This window comes from Equus asinus, chromosome 15 (genome assembly GCF_041296235.1).
Source record: "Equus asinus isolate D_3611 breed Donkey chromosome 15, EquAss-T2T_v2, whole genome shotgun sequence".
NCBI classification, from domain to species: Eukaryota; Metazoa; Chordata; class Mammalia; order Perissodactyla; family Equidae; genus Equus; species Equus asinus.
The window spans coordinates 46,764,882-46,785,336 of NC_091804.1; the positions used below are offsets into that span (position 1 = coordinate 46,764,882).

Consider the following 20,455-nt stretch of genomic DNA (forward strand, 5'->3'; position numbering starts at 1 on the left):
CCACAGAGGGTGCCTTTCCACACATCCTCCAATGGAAGCAAGTGCCTCCCCCTAATTTGCACATGTACCCGGTGTGCTCATGGTGACCCCGAGGGTCCCAGTGTAAGCAGAGAGATCAGCTGGAAAGCCTCTGATCTTTCATTGTCCTTTAAATCCCTCTGTCCCTTTAAAAGCTTCTCTCAGCCTCAGGAAATGGTCCTCCTCCCACCTATGTTGACTAACGGTGGTGGAGATCTTAACATTCCCTCCACAGTGGGAGAAATCCCACTTCTGTACACGTCTTGTCTCAACATCAGTTTCTCATACCAAAATTGTAAGAGCAAACTAGGGGTGCCAATGAATGGTGGGTAAAACCAGGTCCAAACAGAAAAAAAATAAAAATCGGAAATAAAATCCGAATCTGGAGCTAAGAAACAAGAGGCCATCTATAGTTCAAATTCCCCTGGGAATGTAGCCGCCCTACATAGGTAATAATGTCTCAGCAACAGCCTGGAGTGGTGACAAATGTCCGTGCTTTCATGTTTATTATTTGAGCAGCGAGTTGAGCCAGAGGTCTGGGTCACTGGTGCCCATTTTCAAAGGGCTCCCTCCCCCACAATTAGGAAGAACATGGAAGATGTCCACTAAGGGCAGGTGTGAGCCTGCGGGATGAGGTCTAAGCACTGGCCCAGGGAATATTAATCAGCCCCTATTCCTTATTGAAGTGTCAGAGTGGGAGAAGGGATGAGGGGCTGGGTAGACCTGCAAGCCCGAGGTGGACAGATCATGATGGACACCATCGAGTCGGAGGGTGGTAGAGTGCATTAAAATAAACACCACCTGGAAATCAAAGGGGATTGGGGATTTTACTGCCACCGCTTGCCCATATCAATATTTCACAGTGGAGTGACAGGCGGTCTGAGAGTGTTGGGTGTTTGAAGACAAAGTACCGTAACTTCAAAGTAACCTAAAGATGGGCCTTGGTCATCCACCACTTACAAACAACTTTCTTGTCTCCTTTGACCTGGCAGGTCCTGGATGGAGAGATCAGAGCTGGCTTCTCAGTGAGGGACTGACCTCTCCGTGTCTGTGTGTGTGACTGTGTGCACATGTGCTTCCAAGTCCAAGCGTGTATATTTTGGGGGAGAGAGGACCTGTTTCCCATGGCAGCACAATGAAAGGATGATCTTTTTGGGTGACCTAGGGGGCTGTAACTTGGGGGGACTTGGTGAAATCCAACAAAGAAATTGAGAATGACCTTTGGAAGGAATTTCCCAATGAAAAGGTAGGGAAAACCTTTGACCCTGATCCTTGTAGGCCAACTGGAATCAGTAAAACATAAGCAGTCAGGGATACTCGTGTGCAGGGGCTGTAATAGGATGTTATAACTGATTCTTTGTTCTTTTTATTTTTGGAGAATCTTCCTGTCAATAATTTATGAGGATGAGAGACAGAGAATGTTTTTGAAAAATATTTTTTAAAAGGATGCTTAATTTCCCTCTCCTTTAAACTATCCTGATAGCTTGGTACTAATCATTCGAATTAACAGATGGCTTGGCAGTGAAGTCGTCTGCAAGCAGAAGGCCAGAGGAGTTATGAAGGATAAAGACCTAATTTATAAGATTTTATAGTAATTGCAGTCTTTGAGACTGTCCTGAGAGTCTGTTTTTTAAACCTAAATTCAGTGGTCCATCCCATCCAAGTTTCCAACAAGGGGATGGGGGAAGCTGGCAGTTTCCTTTTAGATACAAAGCAGAGCTGACTTAGCAGACACGCCAGGCTAAGTGCCCCTGCGGATGGGCAGAAGCATCGCGATTTGGAAGCACGCCCCTCCTCACCCATGTTCGCTGCAGGACGAGGGCCGAGATGTGGTGTTAGCGGAATTAATCTCAGACATCTGAGCTGCTTCTTTGAGGGGACTGGTGAAAAGAAGGTTCTTAGATATCAAGTGACTGAATATCCCAAGGAAAGCAAACACCTACTTGAGGGGAAACCTTATAATTCAAATGTTCTTTATGGGACGCCCCTGTCAGTGGGTGGCTGGGGAGCCAATGATTGTCACAGGGTGAGAAGCTTCCCTGATGAACTGGCTGAGTTCTGATAAATTGAGACCCTCTTCAAATGTCTCTCCCTCGTACTCTTCTTCTCTTTTTCCATTAGTATCCATCCCTGCCCTTCGGGTTAATTTTTACAATATAAGGTACATTGATTGCCAAGTGAAACCACAAATCATGCTCAAGACATAGATTTTCATGAAGCTGATGGAAGTGACCATTGGGTTGATTGATACCCATTGGTAGAATCAGATGAGGTGACAAATGAACAGGAGAAAACTGATGAAGACAACTTCAAGAGAGTCATGTGAATATCAGAGACTTAAGAGAAGCCCTTGGAAAAATTTAGAAAACCCTATAATATATTTTGGGTGGGAAAAAGTCCCTTTCAATGATCTTCTGATGAAAGTAGATACAAGGTGAAGAATAGCCCCATTGGCCTACCCCAAAATTTTGTGTAGACGTGTACTCTGCCCCATTAGGCCTTAATTGACCTTTGTTGATTTTAACAATTAGCTCATAGGTTTCCATTATACCCCATAAACTGAAGGTTTGTTTTTGTTTTATCTATGTAGGTTTATCAGCTTATTTTCATGACTTTTGGTTTCATTGTTTTTCAAGACAAATTCTCAATGTCCCTAACTCACCACTATTTGCTGTGAAATTTGGGATCCATTGTGAACGAATTCATCTGAGGTGGCCTTTCCCCGGTGGCCATGATCTCGGTTAATAAGGACCTTGTTTACCAAGCTGCATAGATCATCTCCACTTTTGTACCTGGTTCCTCAGCGTGGTAGCAGGTCCTCAGTGAGTGTTTGCTGAATGAATAACTGAAGAAGTAGAAGTAAACCTCTTCCCTTAAGCTTCCTTGAAGCTCAGCTTCAGTTGAAAAGACAATCAAAAGAAGCCCCAAATCTTCCTTGAGAACAAAGATGGAAGTGTGTACCCTGGAGATTTCATTTCTGATAGTGTTTTGGAGACGCATCAACAACAGAAGGAGCCAGTGGGTATCTAGTTTGGATGGCGGTGTGCTAACGAGCATAAAAGAAACTTCATCTGTCCTTTCTTCCTAAAAGAAACTTTTTCATCTAAAAAGAAACCTCCAGCTTCCTCCACCCCCTTGCTGGATTCAATTTTGTGGAATTGCCATCTTCAACCTTAAGGGTAATCTATCTAATGCCACCTCAGTTTTACTGATGAAAGCTCTGGAGGAATAAAGATGGCGACTTTGAACCTGAAGATGTTTACTCTGATGTCTTTTAACCCGGGATCCTCTTGACGCTCCAGTGGAACCAAATCTTAAGTGGGGGATTTGTCTCCAAAGCCAGCACTTTAGTCAAAACCACCTGTAGTCAAAATTATCTCTGAAAAGTCTGTAAATCAGTCATAAGCGTATGACTGGTGTCCACAACTCTGGGCAGAAATTCTCAAGCACAATATGTTTGAGGAACATGGGGGTAAACGGAGGACACGAAACAGCCATCTGTCCATCTGAGCTACTCTGAGGATAGACAGCCAGCCCACCCCCTGAGGAGGGGAGCGAGGGCTTCTCCACCGCCCGCACTTGGCTGTGCCGTGCATGCCCTCTGCTGCATCATTAAAGCCTCCATAACTGTTATGACATCTTAAGGGGTTAGTTTGTGGGGGTGGGGATTAACAAAGACATTGGAGTTGTGTCTTCTGGGCGATGGGGCGGGGAGGGGGCAGAGAGCTTCAAAAGTCAGGGTTTAGGTTAAATGTGTGATGCGACCTTGCTGGGGTGGCTTCTCATCTCACCTGAACACCTGTCTTTCTGCTGCCAGCTTAGGATTTGGGGGGCAGTTCTTCACTTGGCAATTACTCTGTGGCCAATTGGGCCAACAAATGTAGGGCAGCAAGACCATCTCTTCTGGCTTAAGGGAAAGTCATCTATCAAGTCTTGTCATGAAAGTGGTTCCTCTAATGTTTACTTCCCAAGTTAGGGTCTCACTTAAGAAGAGAAGCTTTGCAGGTGTCTGTGTGTGCGTGTCTGTCTGCGCACACGGCTTGTGTTCAAGTGTTATTTTTCCATTAGAAAAAGCAATTGAAAAACCCACATGTCCATACAAAGTCGGTGACACCATCTGAGCGGAAGGCACTGCGGATTCTCTTTTGTTGTGGTTACACAATTCCTGATGCATTTCTCCTGATGAGGTCACTGCTCTGAAATGAATACTTTCCTTTTCAGAATGTGGGGCGCTGTGGGGATGAACGCAACATCACTGAATTCTGTTTGCATTTCAAGTGGGACTTTCTAGTCTCTGGGAGCTTAAAATCCATCAGCATACAGCCCTATTACAGTTCCTAATATCACAGTTATTGACCCTGGGCTGCAAAAAAGAATCTCATAATTAGGTTTGCTCTGTTTTTGTGTTTATATGCACATCTCTTTCACCCTAGCCGATGACATATCAGCTTTCACATTTTTTTTATAATTGAAATCCTTTGTGTTAAAAGGACCTGGTCCATTAACAGAGACCCGTTCTGTTTACTCCGATGCCGGGATACATTGAAACATTCCGTGGTATAAAGAGTGCTCTTATATATTTCCTCAGAAACGCATTTTGCGGAACTGAATGGAGAACATTGATGTGGTTGAGGTTAATTATTTGGGCTTTTGCTGGGCACTTTGGCAGTCGTGCCACTTCTGCCAGTACACAGACTAAAATTGGAACGCTGAAGAGGAGCCGCGCGTGGCCCTGTGCCCGGATGACACATCCGAAGTCATATTGATTGAGGGAGATGTTTTATTGAACGATAAGAACTACACCGAGTTTATGGTTTTGCAATTTCCTGCAGCTGGCATAGCTTGTAGCAGTAAACACGGTGACGTTCGGGGCTGCATTTCAAAGAGAGATTTTAGAAAACTCTCCCCACAACTAAACTCAGAAGGCACTTCCAGTTTAGGAGGCTCATCCGCATTTAATGCCCCCAACAAACTCGTGATGAGTGACTCTGATTCTCATTTCGCAGATGCGAAGACTGAGCCTCCTAGAGGTGGTCAGTGATTTGCCCAGGGCCACCGGGATGATAAATCTGGTGGTCAGCGGTGTTTCCTAAATTCAAATAATTCACGTACCACCTTCAGAAATGTTGCCGCCTCTGCATGTCACCTATGCGATTATTCACTTATGTTATCCTTTAGGCTCTCTCACAAAAAACGTAAATACATTTATTTTAAAGAGAAACTGTTTATCACCGCTGAAAACGGAAAGCCAGTATCACATGCCATTAAGAGAATGTAATAGAAAAAAAAAAACATTACTAACAATGTTTTTGGTAAATAAATTCCAGCTAGAATCTGTTGTGGGCAGAGGTCGTGGCCCTGAGCACACTGTCTTTGCTAATGAGAGATCTGGAAGTATCAGGGAGGTGCTGGAGACAGGTTAGCATCAGCAGAGAGTTTCTTCTTTCCTTAGTCAGAGGGACCACAAGAGAACAGCTTTCTCGCTGTGCAATTCAGTTGTAGTTAACTCTAAGGTTGTGAATCACCCCCACTGGGGTTGGAGCCCCTCTCGGGGACTCCTGTGCTGCCATATCCTCTTTTCTCTGTCAATAGGATCCCTGCTGGCTTGTATCGTCTAATTTAGTATTTCCTCAACTTTTGCAAGGTCTTGACCTCTATAGGTTTAAACTCTGCATTCAACAGAGTTGGCTGCAGAGGCCATGGGGTGGCATTCTACAAAGGCCCTCTGCCTCACTGGGATGGGGGCTTGGGGGCTGCCAGGGGTCTCCCAGGCAGCTTTAAACTCTGAATTTCTAGGATTCTGAGACAGTGACCCAGACCCCACTGTGGATGTGCTGTCTGTGGTGGGAGGGGACAGTGAGATATGCCCAGTGTGCCCAGGGTGCAGTGAGAGGGGGTGCAAGGAGCTGCCACATTTGCAGATCTTTGCAGACCACGGTGGTGGGGTTCATCTTTCTCCTGAGAACAGTGGGGTGCAGGCAACGAGGGTGGGGAGGACCAATCAATGTAGGGGTTAAAAAGATCACTCGAGGCACACAGTGGAGCAAGGATTGGGGCAGATAGAGTGGACACCAGGAGTCTGACCAGAAAGCTCCCGAAACTGGCTGGGCACATTGGCGTTTAAAAAGAACTTGGAAAAAGTGATGCTCCACCTAGAGGAATAAAAAAGTTAATTATTAGTTTTTAATTACACATATAATCATGAATGATACTTCTTTTAATGCATTAAGAGACAGTAACAAGGCTGATGTCCACTTTGACCCCCACTCCCCTTCCTGAGCCCCCCTCAGATCAAACTGCCCCTTCCCAGGCCCTTAGAGAAGACGGGCATTTGGGGTTTGGAGCGCATCTGCCAGATCGTGATCTCTGTGCGAGTCTGTGCGTGCGCGCACAACACGCATGGTACCACACTGCACATCCCGTGTGCAACCTGCTTTTTTTCACTTGACAACATTTCGTAGTTTCCCACTGTGAACACACAGGGACCCAGCTCGACCTTGTAAACAGGGACAGAGCCTCTCCCGGGAGAGGCGGCCACTCTCGTTTGCATTGCCTTCTCCTAACAATGGATAATTTGGTATTCTCCAGTACTGCACGACTGCATTGCGCTCCTTGGACCCGCTGCTCGGAACTCCTTGGCCCAAGCAGAGGGATTCTCAGGGAAGGCCCGAGAAGACGAGTTGCTGGGTCTTTGAGTGTTATGTCGCACATTTTTAATAGATATTTCCAAATTGCTTCCCAATTTACATTCCCACCGGTACCATATTAGAGCAGCTCTTCTTTCTTTGACCTTATCAAACTTTTTTATCAATCCCTAGGGTGGGTAGAAGAGGCTACCTTTGATGCCCGTGGGCAGGAGGGCCTTTCCGTGCCCCCTTGCATCCCACTGGGGGATCCACAGCCCAGACAGGCCATGCGGAAGGAGGGGATTGTCAGTGGAAAAAAACATGGACTGATGAGAAGACTGTTTTTTTAAATCACAGAGAAGTGAGTTTCTCTTGACCAAAGTTTAAGCCCTCTGGGTACAATCTGATGTTCTCTGCAAATATTAATAGATTTGTTCCTCAGCCGAGGCACGATGTCTCAGTCTGCTCCGTCACTGCGAAGGACACAAAGCCACGCAGGACTTCCTCTGTGCCCAGCCAATTCATTACACCCGGTTAGCAATTTGCAGAAGAGATTAATTGATTTGCAGGCGGCTGAGCCCTAAGTGTTACTCACTCCCTCCCAGAAAGCCGAGGCCGCCTGGGAGCTCGACAGAGCAAACAGGCCATGGCTGTGCAGCGTCTTCGTTCCTCATTATAAGCAGAAGCCAGGGAGATGAATTTCTCAGCCCTTCCTGGTTTAGTGTGGGATTTGGGGCCACAGTCCAGACTCCTGGAATAAAATGAGAAGGTTCACAGGGCTGCGGCCGCTGGTACCACAGCCCTGGTTCTCTCTGCAAGCTTTTGTTATCCCCTGGTTCTCTTACTCTGAAATGTTGCTACTGGAGGTAGAGATTTAAATTCTGTATGCCTGTGTTAGGAAGGACTCTTTAGGATGTGAGGAAAAGAGACTCAATTTAAACAGACCTGGACAAAACAATTCATTATTAAATGTAATACAGACAATGGCTTCAGGCTTGGCTGAATCCAGAGGCAACAATGATGTCACCAGGACTCAATTTCTCTCGTTCTCTTGGCTCCTCTTTCTTCTGGGTCATCACAGTCAGCTCCTCGGGTACCTGCCCGGCCTGTCCACACTCACTTTGGCTTGACTCCTTTTCACAACCCGAGTCCCCAAACTGAATCTTGTTGGCCTGGTTGGGACCATGTGTCTCTCCTAAACCAATCACTGGGGATTTGAGTGGCCCAGTCTGGGTCATGCATCTGTCCTCATATGGAGGAATGGGTTGGGGCCACCTCTGCTACAGCCATTAAGAGTAAAGAAGAGGTGGTTTCCCAAAAGAAGGGGGGCCAGGCAGGTAAGAACCACAGGTCCCTAGACCCCCTTTACTCATAGTTTAATGCAATTCAGCAAGCGTTTGTGAGCAGTTGAGCCCCCTCATGCCCTTGGAGAGGAGAGAAGCAGAAGATGGCAGCAGCCTTCTTCTGAAGGAGCTTGGGGACTGGTTGGTGGACCGAGACACCTTTGGGAAATAGATTAGAGTCTCACAGCTTGAGGTCCACATGCAATTACCGGGGCCTGCTCTGTGCCAGGCAGTGTGTGGGAGCAGGAAGAGAGGCAAATAAGAACACGACACGGCCCTTGTCCTTAGGGAGAGCCCAGTCTGGCAGAGGGAGCCGGCACAGACTGGTAAACAAGTCATTACAAATGCAATGCGGTAAGCTTGCTGATATGATTAAGCTTCCAAATGAGGGATCCTGACAAGGCCGGCTGGAGCGGAGAAGGGAGAGTGGGCTAGCATAAACAGGAACATAACCATGAGGGGGCCGTGCTTCCGACGCCCATCCCAAAGGCCCCTCTGTCCGGGCCCCCACTGCACAAGGGAGTGATGCCGGCACGCGGGGGGCCTGAAGTCTGTCACTCTTTATCATTCCTTTTTCCCTCCTTGGATCATAAAGACTCTTTGCCATACACACTAAACTGCTGGAAATGGAGACACACAGCACTTAACTACTATTTACTTATTTATCTAAAATGCTAAGTGTTTCCCTTGGCAATCACTAATAGATTCCTGTAGAAACAGAGTGACACGTTCTGAATTCTGATTTTTGTACCAACAGAAGGTGGGAAGACAAAAATCACCAGTGTACCCACGGTTGGTTCCATTGGGGAGGTGGGAGGGCAGGACAATACAGTCATTTAAAGACAGGTTGAAACATGGGTATTTGAAGAACAAATGCTTGTTTAAGTTAAAAATTAAAAAAAAAAAAAAAGAGAAGTGCATACCTTCCATCCCAAACCTGGAATGGAGACTGTTCTGCTTTTGAAGGACTTCCTAAAAATCCTTCTTACCTTTGAGTTGGGAAAGCCCCTTCTCAGCAGAGTCCACAAAAGGAGCCTGGGTCTTGTTCTAGAATTTTCTAGGTGAAGTGCTGGTAGCAAAACGGAATCAGAGGTTGAGGCAGGATGAGAAGTGGTGATTTGAGGTATGGTACTCAACAGAATTACAGGTGGGGTACAAAATTATGAAAACTTACTTTGTTGGGTCTTTCCCCTCCCACCTCCATCTGGTACCTGGTCTTCAAGGAGGGGCAAAGCCTTTTTACTTTTAGAGACATTAATCTTTAGGATTAATTCTAACTAAAGTGTTAGTGGCAAGATGAGGCAGAATGGTATCAATGGTGAGCCTAGAGGAGAAATAACTTTCAATGATACATAGATCAATGTTAAAATACATTGAGTCATAATGAGAAAGTCATTCTCTTCTCAATTTCCTTTTAAGCCCCTTGATTCCATCATGGAGAAAGTCTTTTTTGGATGCTAACATGTCCTTAACACCTGCCTAGTTAACCCTTTAGTCATCTCCCTTGTGAACAGAGAGAGCTTAGGTTTGAACGTCTGTCTAGCATTTGAGAACACTTCTGTTTTTATTGTATTTATTTTTACAAGTGCCTTCTTATGCCAGGCACCTCAAGGCCTTCTGAACCATGTTCCCCAGCTCTTTCCTACGATAGACCGTGGAAAGCCAGCTATTCCAGCTCCCTCTCTCAGTCTCCTGTGAGGCTAAGAAGGATGCAGGGCAAGAACTTTTGTTTTGGATTCAGAAGACTTTGTTTGAATCCTGACTTTTCCTCCTGCCACTTCCTTGAGCAAGAGTCATTACTTGTCTTTGCCTCCAGATCCTCATCTGTAAAATGGGGGTGCAGTTTCTGAGTCTATAGTTTTCAGAGGTGTTTAACTACACGGATTCACTTAACCTGGCCCTTGAAAATCCCACGAAGCCAGTCTAGGAATACCCCACTCATCTCCTCTGAGACTGTTGACAGCTCCAGTTGCATGAAGGGTGAGTGGAAGGTGCTGTGTGAACTGTGAAGGACTCTGCAGATGTGGTGGCTATCATGACCCGCATTGGGGCCTTGGACTAAATTTCCACCCCAGGTCTGGAGTAGACATCTGCAAGCCAAAGGAACGAGTCAACGAACAGTGACATTCACATGAGGAGTTACTTGGTATTTGGGAGGCTATCGGGGGCGCTTTAACTTGGAGGGCACAGATACAGACAGCCCTCTCCCTGCTGCCATGAAACTGGCCCCGAAAGTAGACAAGACAAAGGGATCTGAACAAGCCTCCACAGCCAGCCCCACTCCACCTCAGGCCTCCCTGGCAACCAGGGGCTCTGCTTAGGGACGCTGCTTTCCCTCTGAATAAATGCCTTCACACTGGCCTTTACCCCTTGTTGGATGCTGGCAGGGAGCATGGAGAATCTGCTCCAACAACAGCATTGCTTCCTGCTCCAGCATTTGGAGAGTTTCCTTCGAATGTTTTTCCTCACCTAATTTTCAATATGGCCCTGTGGGGTGGGGGCAGGGGTGCCGTGGCCTTTCTCTGTCCTGATTAGGAGTTTTGCCCAAGTTCAGACATTGAGGAAAAGAAATGCAAATTTAATTCCAAGGTTTTTCCTTTGCTAAAACTCTCAAAATTTTGGCTTGCGTTGTTTCCTTAACATCCAAAGACATGAAAAAGTAATTTTTGTTCCCCCTCCACGCAGACATTAGTGATCATTTTCAGTCATTTTCAGCTCTCCCTTTTGCTACGAGGCACCTGGCGTGCGGGGAATGGACAAAAGCCATTTTTCTAAGTACTAGCATTTGAAATTATTAAGTGTTCATTAAGCACCCCCGGGTGCAAAGCACTCTCGGAGATGTTTGTTTCTCAATTTTCTATAATTTCCTTATTTTTTTCCCCTAGCTAAAGGCAGATTGAAAAACGAACTCGGTGCTTTTGAGTCTCTGAATCATAGTTAACGCGCGACGCCCCCTCCCTCAACCGCGCTGTTTTCCTTCTGCCTCCTCTCGTCTTCTTTCTTATCAATCCAATAAAGTTCTTGTTCCTTTAACCCCTACTCAGGGACTGGAACTTTTGCTTTATTCCTGACTACCTGCCAGGAAGTGCGAAAGCCCCTGACCAGTGCTCGCCCCGGACTGCGGGTGGGAGCCCCGGAAAAATCAAGAGGGCTGCGGAGGGAGGCAGCCCTTGCCGGGCAGGGTCTGGCTGCAGGCAGCTCGGCAGGCTGAGCCCGAGGCAGGCTGAGCGGCGCGGTCTCCGGGGGCCCCGCGCCCCCCACTGATGGGCATTAGAGGGTCTTGAGACCCCCATCTCTGGGTGGCCCTTTCTAGAAGGAACATGAAAGCCCCAAGCCCCCCTCCCATCCGCCCTCACGGGCTTCGTGACTCTGGTCTTAGTTGCGCAGAAAGAAACGCTCTGTTTTTTTCTTCTCTTTCTTTCTTTCTTTTTTTTTTTTTTTGACAAAACCTCACATAACCTCAAAAGTTACCCATGAATTTACCAAAACTTTTTATGAAACTATTTTAACCTCTGGTGGGGGTTAAAAAACAAGCCCTGTGAATTTATTAGCCGGAAGAAGCCAAGCACGACTTTTTATTTGATGCGAAATCGTCTTGCGAACTTCAAGGGAGCCCCCTAGCGTCCGTCCGCGAGACACAGGCTCGCTTCTGCCGCCGCAACCGCCCGTCGCAGTTCCACCTTCGCTTCTTGCCCTTCGGGGCCCCGATCTCGCCCAGGTGTGTGTGTGTGGGCAAGCCCCGGACCTCGCTTCACTTGGGGTGGGGGGGGTGGGCTGTGCACTGGGGGACCTGCTCTGAATACCAGGGGACCCCCTCGGCGCTAATTTATTTTGTCTTCTTAGGTGTTCAGGTGGCTGAACTGATGTGCACGGTTGCAGCCAAAGGAAAAGAGAGGAGAGTTTTGATACAAGAGCCTGATGCTTTTTGAAATAGGCAAGACCCCTGCTGAAAAGCGACCCTTGCCATCGTCTCAGCACGCAGGCGACCCCAGCTTTTTAATGTAGTTTTACGTAGTTTTTTTTAATGTATTGCACTCACATAAATACCACCCAGATGTGCAAGAATAATAATGATCTTTGAAAGAGAAGAGGCAGAAGCCCCAACTGAGAACAAGAGGGAAGCAGAGGGGAAGAAAGGAGAAGGATGAGAAGATAGGGGTGAAAGGAAGAAAGGACTAAACAGGGTGCTGGAGGACCTTTTTGGGGCTCCCTGTCCTGACGCATGTGATGCAGAATCCAGGATCTGCTGCAAACACAGGCTCCCAGTCTTTGCACACTGAACAGGACTTCTAAATATCTCCGACCCGAGTATGTGAGATTTTTGTATCCTCTCCAACTTGGAGACACACTGGTTCTCCTTCAGAACTGGCCATGTATTTAAAAAGCACATGTAAAAGTATTAAAAAGCAAATGTTCTAGAATAGAGAAGTCAGAGAGGACAGAGCCTGCAGTAGCCTGCCCAGCAGAGGCAGCAGTGGTACAGCATCAAGAGGACCGGCTTGAAGATGGAGATGCTCTGGTTCCAGGCTGAGCTCTATCACCCGGAATTGTGTGGTCTTGGGAACGTGTCTTAGCTCCTCTGTGCCTCAGTTTCCCAATCCATAACATGGAGGTGATAATAGCAATATCCATTTGTAGGGCTGTTGAGATACCATTTATATCATAATAATTTAAAATACTGCTTAGCAGCATCCTGTATGATGAGCATGCCAGCTCATTGTTCCTAATCCATCTCTATAGAGAAGCAGGGACCCAGAATTTTCCATTAAGCAAAATCTCCCAGTTTTTACATGATGGTAATGACTTCCCATTCAAAGACACACACACACACACACACACACACACACACACACACAAATCTGGGCCCCAAATATAGTCAGGTTGTTTGAGACCTTTATGTTACAGGCTGCCAGGAAGAATGGGGAGGGGAGGGAGGAACTCATCTACTCTTATTGCCCCATTGCTTTGATCAGTCTGACTGCTGTTTGCACATGGTCCAGCCCTGGGCGAGGTGGTTTCATTCACTCAGTCATCCCTGCACTCAGGGCTCTTTACTGAGCATCTACGGTGCCCTTGACACGGTTTCTTGAAGGGCAAATCAAACACATTTCGCTGAGCTCCCGTCTCCTAAAACGTTGAGACCTTAAAGCTTCTCCAAGTTTAATCGAGCAAACAGCAACAGGAGTTACATCCTATAGTGATGCTGCAGAGCAGTATAGTGAAGGCTTCTGAGAGCCAGACCTGCATTCCCCTTTATCCTCGTTCAAATGGATTAAAGATAATATGTTATTGATTTTTTAAAATCCACACGTTAGTGGTTCAAGAAAAATTCGTTTTGTATGTTTTAATGTGAAAACAATTATTTTCCATTTAAAACTTCTTTGTGGGCCGATACGCTTTACCCCCTTTTCACTTTGTAGGGTAGCAGGGTGCTGCTAAGTGGAGCGGGAAGGCTCTTCATTTTTCACTTATTCATCTCTGTCTGCTTTACCTTTTGCATTCTATGTCATGTTTAATTTCAATTAATTTGGGTTCATTTAAGCAGCATTTCATTATAGATTCAATGCATAAATTTCTTTTTTTAAAAAAATAAGAAATGGGGAACATTTTTAGTGAGTTTAAAGTAATTCTGCCTTAAAGTGAAGAACGGCCACTTAACCTGGTTAACTCGGGAAGTCTCCTTGAGGGAGAAGGGGTTCTTTTTGATCTTGTGTTTACCTTCCCCAGCTGCCCTTGGATTTTCCACAGCTGGTTTTAGTAAGACGTGCTTTGGTCCTGACAGCTCAAGGCTTTCAATGCTTCTGAGGACACAGGACATATTTCTTCTTTGTTTCCAGTTTTGCTACTCAATAAATTTGAGGAGTCATGAAGCAGTCACTTGTGTAGTTAGATAAGGAGGAAAATGATGATTTCTCTATTATTTTGTTGAGAAGAATGGGAAACTAGATTAATCAATGTCTGTTAGAAATGCCTCTATATAGAAGAGACTGGCTTCTTTCATCAAAGTCATGAGGGTGTCTCATAAGCAGACATATTAGATGGTTTTCTAGGGGCTGGAGGCAGGCAATCAAGGTTTGAATTTTAAGTCTGTCACTAGGCAACGTTAGGTAAGCCCTTAATCCTAGCTTTAATATGGTTAGGAAGCGGGTGAGGGCCAGCAGGTATCCATCATACTCGCCCATCTCATCCTCTGGGGCACAAGGAAAGTAAGAAATGTCTGTGAGAGTCGGGAGAATGTTTTGGTATGGTTAGAATTTTTGGTAGCAAGGGACCAAAATCCAACTCATAAAGGTTTAAGCACAAAGGAGAGTTTGTTTGCTCATGTAATTAAAAGCCCTGGCTGGGTCCAGGGACTCAAATAATGTCACCAGGGCTCTGTTCATCCCTCTTCCTATCTGAGTTGGCTTTCCTCTGGGTGGCCTTCATCCCTAGGCATGTGGTGGCCCCTGTGACCTCAGTGTACATCCTACCCACTTCGTCTCTGTGGTAGGAAGAGAGCTTTCTAATTGAAGTGCAAGTATTGACTAATTTACTGAGGTTTGGGTCATATGCCTAGCCTGGAGCTTTCTCTTTGTCCAGATGAGTAGACTATGCCCACCCTGGAGATGGGAGGTGGTGCTGTTGGTGAGCCAGCCAGTTTATATTGGGAAGGGATGTTCTCTGGAGGAGAAGCAAGGTGGAGGAGCGGCACACAGCCTCCTCTTGCTTCCTAGGTAAAGGAGATCAAAGATTGTGCAGTAGTTACCTTCTATGTGCTGTGTGCTACGCGTTAATGGTTGTGGTGGATGGTGCTGGTGCCCCGCCCAGATCTCTTTTCAGGCCAGGCATCCCCCGCCCCACCACGTCCTAGCTGTTGAGAGTGTTGCTGCTTCCGTCTCTTGTCCGTACTCTTCTCCAAAGCGCTGCTCTTGGCTGATGGGAACCACTTTGCCCTCAACATACATGCAGACACTGGGGGTGGCCACAGCCACTGACTGACTGATGGGGGCATGTGACCACCCAGCCCTTTGCCTCTGGGTGGGATAAATTTGTGATGCAGTTCACACTTAGAGCTCCCCGCGGGCTCAGGCAGAAGCTAGACTTCTCCAGAAATCACAATTTTGTCTAACTTCTTCCCATTTCCCCCACTCCCTGAAAGTTTCTCCCAGGAGCAACCCCCCAGTAAATGACTTACACAAGAACCCAGGATACCAATCATCCATAAACCATGAAATGCAGCTACTTACCACTTAAGTCTCAATGTAAGGCTGTCTTCTATTTTCTCAACACAAAGATCAAAAAATGTTTTTGAACCAACCTGAATATAACATGAAGATACAGATGAAGTAGGTAAATTTCTACTTACAATATTTAATGTATTAATCTAGTTGCATATTCCCCTTTAAATCACATGTCAACATAAAATATCAGTTTAGTGATAGTGTGTTTCTGCTCACATTTCGCGAAGCCCTTGTGGCTGAACTTGTAGCATGCATCTCTGACACAGCCTTTGTTGTCAGTAGAGCCCCTTGTTTGAGTCATCTAATAGAGTTTTCAGAGCACAGCATCTTCACTTTCATCCCAGCTCTTTGAGATTTAGTACTTTTAGGCTCTGAGTACAATACTATCATAGAAATGTATCCGTAGCCATAAGCATCCATTTACATAACATTAGGACAGCCGCTTTCATTTCTCAGATAGGTGTCTATTCGCAATTTCCACCAAATAAACGTGCCGTTTTGCTTTTCGAAGCAGTCTTCAAAGAGTCTTGTTTACAACAGCATCCAATGCTTATAATTGTGTCCCAAGTGCCAAGGAAAGATGACTAAATTTGTGTTAAAGGTCCCTCCTCCCATCATCTTTTTCAAATCATTTCTGTCAGGTGATACCCGTGAGTGACTCAAAGTAGCATTGATTGGCATTGTTTCAGGCTAATGTGTGTCTTCCTAAACAGTATTTTGTAATTCAAAATGAAGTAATGGGAGAGTTCCCTACAAAATGCGATGACTTGTAAGGATTTCATTATAAGGTGAGTCATTTTCTGAGGGATAAATTTTGGGAGGAAAACCTCTCTTACACTCAGGCATATGTAGTCCTTAGCATAACACATCTTCTGAGTGATCAGCAAGGGGGCTGAAATGGGACCAACTGGCCTTGCTTGACTCAGATGGGACATTCTGAAAATAAAATGAAATTTGGGAGGACATGGAGAATGAATGCCTTCTTTATTTTAGTACAAACATAGGTAGAAAAAGTCCCAATATCTAAATAATGATCCAATTATATGGGGATATTTGGGACAACTGTAGTTTCTCATGCATTGTTTTAAACAGTCACTCATTTTAACCTTCTTTGTTATGAACATATTTATTCTTAAACTTCTGTTCTATTAATTGCTCAGCAATATTATAATTTGTTTGTAATATCTTATGTTATCTAATAAGAATAAGAAGAAGAAGAATCTTAGCTAATGTCAGTGGGGTACTTACCATGAACTACCCACTATTCTGAGCCATTTTATCATCTCCCTTAAGCTTTTTGACAGAAATGTAAATGCTATAATTATATTCATTCTGTTTATGAGGATATAGACATAGAGGGGTTGAGTGACTGATTGGAGGGTACACACGAGCAAGTACTACAAATCTAGGCAGCCTGATCCTGGACCCAGGTCATTCCAAACCTCACTAGTTATAATTGGAAGCCCCAAAGTGTAGTTTGCTTACCTCTGTGATTTATAAACAAATATTCTGAAAGAATTTTAATTCTCAAAAAAATATACATATTAATCATGATAAATATATGCATATATCTCATATCAAAGGCAACCTTACATATATTTGCTGTACAGCATTAGCTAGCTTCATCTTGGTAGATTCTTTGGGTTGGCTGGGCATTCTGCCGACTTGAACCAGGCTCAGATGATCTTCTTGGGTTTGCTCATGTATCTACAGGGTCGGCTGGGGGAACTGCTGGCAGATTGGCAGGGACTGGCTGGTCTAGGATGGCCTCACTCACATGCATGGAAGTTGGTTGGCTGCCAGCAAGGGGAATGGGGGTGAATGAAGAATATGTCTCCTCTTATGGGTTCAGAGAGAGAGAGAGAGCACAGAACTCCTAGGTTTGGAACTGGCACAACATGACTTCTGTTACGTTCTACTGGCCAAGGAGAGTCACAAGATCAGCTCAGATTCAGGGTTGGGGAGATGACTCCGCCTCCTGATGGGAAACCTTAAAAATCACATTGCAAAAGATTTAGACATGTGGAATGGTGAATAATTGAGGCTGTTTGTTTGTTTGTTTTTGCAATCAGTCAACTATATCTTCTGTTTAAGGCATGTGAAGCAGTTTAGAACACATTTGCCAGGAGCTCTTAAAAAAAAGTGGGTCATTTTTTCATATAACAAATAGACCAGAGAAAGGCAGTCTGGGCTAGGGCAACTGGCCAAGGAGCTAACGAGTGACCCAGGATCCTTCTGTTTTCCTACCCCACTGTCCCCACTCTGTGCCTTTATTTGGTGGGTGGCATGGTCGCTGCAGCCTCTCCAGGCATCATGATTGCATTCCAGGCAGGGAAAAGGCCCAAGGCCCCCAGGGGTATGCTTTTACAAAGCCTTCTGGAGGGCTTCCAGCAATCCTACTTATATCTCCTTTTCTAGGGCTGGGGCATAAGGCCACCCCTGGCTGCGGGGAGTCTGGGAGAGGAATGTCCTGGAGGAGCACTAAAGATCTTTGGGGTTCCACTGATAAGAAAGAAAGAGAATGATGATGGATAAACAACTCACAGCAAGTGATATCAGTGTTCCATCCGAGGCAGTAAGTTTATTTTTTAAAATAATCTTATTTAGGTGAAAAAGGGAGTTAAAACATTTTTATGTAATTAATAGTGTAGATCAGGAGTCGGCAAACTCTCTGTAAAAGGCCAGATTGTAAATTTTTTTGGCTGTCCTGGCCATACAGTCCTTGTCGCAGTTCCTCAGTTCTGATGTCGTAGGGGGCAAGCAGCCCCAGAAACAGGTAAATCAATGGGCTGGCTGTGTTTCGATAAAACTTTTATATTTATAAAGATAAGAAGAGGGCCACGTTTGGTCTGCAGGCTGTAGTTTGCTGGTCCCTGGTCCAAATAATTTGCAGATATTACAAAATGGTGCAGGCTTAATACTTGGAGGTCAGCAGACATGGCAAATCCATCAAGGTTGTATGGGGACAGCCAAGGTTTAGGAGCTGGGGTAAAGTTTAGACTCTTGCACTATAATATTTCTCATCACCATGGTATTAAGTATGATAAAGCTTTGATTGCTCTCATAAAGGCTGAAAATAACAATGAATTAAGAAAGATACATAAAGTTTGTTTCTCTCACAAATAACCATTGGGTTTAAGTAGTCTGGTCTGGTATGGTGGCTCCACGTGGTGGGGATCCAGGTGCCTACTCTGCTCTCCTCACCATAGGTCTTCCTTTTTTGTGGCCTAGGATGGCTGTTCCAGCTCCTGCCTATAGGTCTGCGTTCCAGCCGATAGTAAGGTGAAAAGAGGAAGGAGAGGGTACCCACCCTCCTTTTAAGGGCCAGCCTTGGAAATTGCATGTATCACATCCTCTCACATCTCTTTGGCCAGAACTTAGTTACCTGGTCATATTTGGCTGCAAGAAAAACTGAGAAATAGAGTTTTTAGCAGAGCAGCAGTATACTCCAGCTGGAAAGTGAGTTCTTACTGCTAAGAAAAAGGATCAGAAGTAGGGAGGCCACTCATGCGCTCTGCCACACGGGCTAGAGATAGAGACAGGGTGAAAGCACAACATCTTTTTCCTTATAAAGAAAAATTTCAGTTAATATTCATGCGAGTAATGCCATTTTCTGGGTGCTGTTTATATGCTAAGATTCCCCTTCGCGTCTTGACTATGAGCCTCTTCAGGGAGTAGTAAAATCTTATTCTTTATTGTGCTCCTTAGCACCGTAAAAAGTCAAGTTAACCAAAAATTACAGATAGAACTTTGAGGTTCTAGTTAGAGAAAAACACATTTTTGTTTGTTTGTCTGCAGGAAGCAAGTGACACCACTTCAGGAGTCTTGTTACTAAACACCCGTGTGGATGTTTACAAGCCTGGGGATGAGCATTTCTTTCCTAAGTTCTTCCACTTTCAAATGCTTCTGTTTTGAACCCCTTTGCACGTGCCCCCCGCCCCAACTTTAAAACAAGGAACAAGATTTCCTCCTTTTTCCGAATAATTCCGGGCACTGCACCTAGTGGTAGCTGGTTTTGTCCTTGCCGCTTCCATTCAGTCACTGCTGCTTTTCCACTGTCGCCCACTGAAGAAAGCTCAAATTATATGGTGAGCTACAGTAATAACAGTAGTAACAACACCTTGCTATTATTTACACAGAACAAGGCGTGAGACTGTCATAACTGCCTGAGAGGCCATTGTTCCTGTGTGTCGTGCTGTTCCTTTCTAGTACCCACACTGATCACCTGGGGAGAGCTCGTGGATACACCGATATCCCTTAGAAGAAAATTCATATCCTATGGCACCAAGAGGAGATTCACTCTATGGGACACAGGAGCGGGAGCTGGCTTGTAACCCCGATGCTGCGCTTCCCGTCACCACAAGGCTCCCTGCGGACAGGGCTGAAAACCATGGCCAGCTTTAATCTTCTTCTTCAAATTACCTTCAGACATAGGACCTCTTACCTTCAAAATTCATTTTTAGCCTTTAAAGAGAACTACCTCTTTAAAGAAAAAAAAACACCCTTGATGAATGCAAATTGACATTAACTGGAGTTTAAAAAAACCATCAGGGTTTTTAAATATGATTATAATCAGTGAGGATAGTGGAGCAAAGTCAAATCATTATTGATCTCACTCGTGGGGGTGGGAGGGAAGGACTGCTGTGAATTAATCAGAAAAGGAGATTTTCTGTAAAGCCCATCCAACTGTGAGTCCTCCCTGGGGTCTGGCTCTGCCCTGAGACCCCCGAGATGCCAGACGCTTGGTTAACTCTTTCACGATCCTCCCCAGGACTGTGACAGGATCTGCAGTCACGTCAAAGTGGGAGCTCTCTGGGCAGGGATTATATTTGCGATTTTGAGGGATGAAGTGGGAAAGCAGCGTAGGGTACGAGTTTTGGAGTCAGACTAGTGTTCACTCGGTAAGTTCACTCAGCAGTATTCATTGAGCACCCGTTGTATGCTACTCACAGTGTTTCAGGTGCTGGAAAAACTGATCATCAAGACAGACCAGGTCCCCTCACTCACGGAGAGATGTTCCAGTTGAGGGGAGATGGGCCATAAACCACAAATAGATGAATAAGACCACAACGCACAGTGATGATGATAAAGGTAGTGCTAATAACAGGAATAACAGCCCCACATTTGTGGAGCACTGTCTTCCAGATCCTGAGTTTGGTGCTTGTGGTGTCAACTCATTGAATTCCCTCAACCAGCCCTGCAGGAAGTGCTAGGGTTCCTCCCATTGCACAGACCAGGACACTGAGGC

At 45.4% G+C, this 20,455-nt stretch overlaps 1 protein-coding gene across 8 annotated transcripts in view; it reads left to right on the forward strand.

Annotated features, from left to right (window-relative positions):
- Positions 1-20,455, forward strand: part of ZNF831 (zinc finger protein 831) — a 110,668-nt gene that overhangs the window by 66,280 nt on the left and 23,933 nt on the right. The window contains exon 6 of one of the 8 annotated variants that reach the window (XR_011494712.1): positions 17,626-17,782. The exons of 5 other annotated variants lie outside the window; for them this stretch is intronic. Coding sequence is in view for 2 of the 3 variants with exons in the window: in XM_044748319.2 (XP_044604254.1) it covers positions 2,609-2,763 (155 nt within the window). In the remaining variant the exon portion in view is untranslated. 2 more of the 8 variants (XM_044748320.2, XM_044748319.2) reach the window with 2 other exon arrangements.